This window comes from Nannospalax galili, unplaced genomic scaffold (assembly GCF_000622305.1).
Source record: "Nannospalax galili isolate Female #2095 unplaced genomic scaffold, S.galili_v1.0 scaffold2818, whole genome shotgun sequence".
NCBI lineage: Eukaryota > Metazoa > Chordata > Mammalia > Rodentia > Spalacidae > Nannospalax > Nannospalax galili.
This window is the reverse complement of record NW_008341201.1, coordinates 200,237-202,770: the sequence shown is the minus strand read 5'-3', so window position 1 is coordinate 202,770 and position 2,534 is coordinate 200,237. Positions and strand designations below refer to the sequence as shown.

Sequence of the window (2,534 nt, the reverse complement as noted above, 5' to 3'; positions counted from 1 at the left end):
AATTTAAAATAGTAATATAGTCAATTATTAAAAATTGAATCTGAAATAAAATCAAAATCCAAATTATATTTTGAGCAGAGTTGTATATTATACTTTTTTATATTTTATATTCCCTCTGCCCACACAGAATTATTAACAATATGTCTATACAACATAGGAAATATTTTGTTGTAATAGTGCATGTTCCCAAACATGTGAAGTAAAAAGTTTCCTGAATTCGAACATTTTTAAAACAAATACATGCACTTCATTTAATGTATTCATGGATGAATTTACCATTTTGTGACCGTTCTGGCAGGCTACATGCAATGCTGTCTGCCCCATTGCATCCTCAACATCCATATCACTGACATGTTGCACAAGGTCATGGAGTAGTTCTGTCCTCCCATTCACAGCCAGCCAGTGAATCTGTGAAGCCATTTAGTTATTAGCACTTATGCAAGAGTATTTCATAAAAATCAGCTGATAAATAATGCTATTGTTTTCTCAACTGAGTCTGACATTCAAACTAAAGGTTTTTTTTAAAAAATATTCTTATTATTTTTATTTTGTGTGTATGCATGTATTCCCTGCACGTAGCTAAGTGCACCTGTGTCATGCAATGCCCACGGATGACAGAAGAGGCTGTCGGATTCCCTGGAATTGGAGTTACAGACAATTGTTAGCTGCCATGTGGGTGGTAGGATTCAAATCTGTGTCTTCTGCAAGAACAGTCAGTGTTCTTAACCACTGAGCCATCTCTCCAGCCTCCCCAAACTAAAGATATTTTAAGTCAACAGTTTTTCCACACTTTTAAAAGAGAAAATACATGCAGAAAGATGTTGACTACACCATCATGTATTACAAAATCAAGAATTCAAGGGCAGAGCCAGGCATTGAGGCACACAACTTTAATGCCAACACTTGGGTGGAAGGCGCAGGCAGATCTAGTCCAAGGCCAGGTGGGTCTATATAGCAAGTTCCAGTCCAGTCAGGGTTACATAGTAAGAGCCTGTCTCAGAAAATAAAATCTAAAATAATAATTTAAGGGCTCAAAGTAGTTAAGTATCCTAGGTTTAGGATCACCAAAAACTCTGTTTCTTAGTTGACCATCCCATCTAAATATAGCTTATTGCTAGAGAAAAGGAGTTACTATTTTTCTTTTCCCAAAAGGAAATGCCAATTTAAATAAAGTAACTACTTCCTGTATTTGCAAGTAGCAAATATATCTTATCATAATAAAATACATAATAATGCTTAAGAAGAAACATAAAATACCTACACCACCGAAAGATAATATTAAACTTGCAACTAAGAGGAACTAAGAGAGCTGGTCATGGTAGCACACACCTGTAATCCCAGCACTTGACAAGTAGAAGCAAGGAGATCAGGAATTCAAGACCAACCTTGGCTACACAGTAAATCTGATGCCAGTCAGTGTTACACAAACACCTGTCTTTAAAAAGGGGGCTTGGGGGAGCAGCTGGAGAGATGGCTCAGTAGTTAAGAGCACTGGCTGCTCTTGCAGAGGACCTGAATTCAGTTCTCAGCACACACATGGTAACAACCATCTGTAACTCCAGGTCCAACATTCCTTCTGACCTCCACATGCATGGGTGAACTTTTCATACATGCAGGCAAAACACCCATACACATAAAAATAAAGGAATAAAAGTGTAGCTTAGCGGTAAACTCATGCTCAGCATATACAAGGCTCTGCGTTCAAGTCTCCATCCTCAGCATCAAAAAATGCGAGGAAGACGGAAAAACAGACACACTGTGGACTGTATTCTAACAGGCTGATTACATATCTGTCAGCTTTAACAAAACTTCACTACAGTAACAGTAAATGAATGTTTTTGAAGAACAGCCGACCAAGACAAAAGAGAGAAATACAAGCTTTAGAAGTTAGAAAGCAGGTATTAATTATATTTTATCTTGCCAGATAATATGTGTTGTCTTGTCTGAACAAAAAGAAGAATCATAAATCAGTAACAGCAAAGGCTAAAGAAGGCATGTGACCCGGATGACAGAACCTTAAAGCCTGCAGAATTGGTAATAAATATTATATACCACTTAAACTAGAAAATGGGTCTAAAAACAGAACAGCTGAAAGTTTAATAAAACCTACACTCTCAGACCTCTATCACTTACCAACTCTATGACAAGAAAGGCCCCTAATTAATCTGACAGAAATATGAGACTTAAATATGAGACTTAAAAACCAAGAGTCTATAAATGACAAATACCAGACACAAAGAAGCAAGAACAGCTAACACATTTTAAAAGTTTACATGATGAATACTGAGACTCCAAAACATTTTTCCTTATCCATCTTTCAGAGGGCTAACATCTTCCTTGAAAAGTTTGCTCTGAGAAATGCGACTAGCTCAAAAGTTAAAGGAAGCCAACATTAGGGGAAGGTCCCAGAGGCCAATGTCCACACAGATGAGCCTACACCAAAGCCTCTAGGAAACAAACACACACACACACACACACACACACACACACACACACACACACACACAGATATTTACTATGTTCTACCAAACATC

At 37.4% G+C, this 2,534-nt stretch overlaps 1 protein-coding gene across 3 annotated transcripts in view; it reads right to left on the bottom strand.

The window, feature by feature from the left end:
- The window catches only part of LOC103737032 (E3 ubiquitin-protein ligase HACE1), a 74,363-nt gene that overhangs the window by 52,722 nt on the left and 19,107 nt on the right, over positions 1 to 2,534 (bottom strand). For 2 of the 3 annotated variants that reach the window (XM_017799054.2, XM_017799056.2), the window contains exon 5: positions 277 to 408. The exons of the other annotated variant lie outside the window; for it this stretch is intronic. In XM_017799054.2, the coding sequence (XP_017654543.1) occupies positions 390 to 408 (19 nt within the window). In that variant the 3' untranslated portion in view covers positions 277 to 389. The remainder of the gene's footprint in view (positions 1 to 276; positions 409 to 2,534) is intronic. 3 annotated transcript variants of the gene reach the window in all.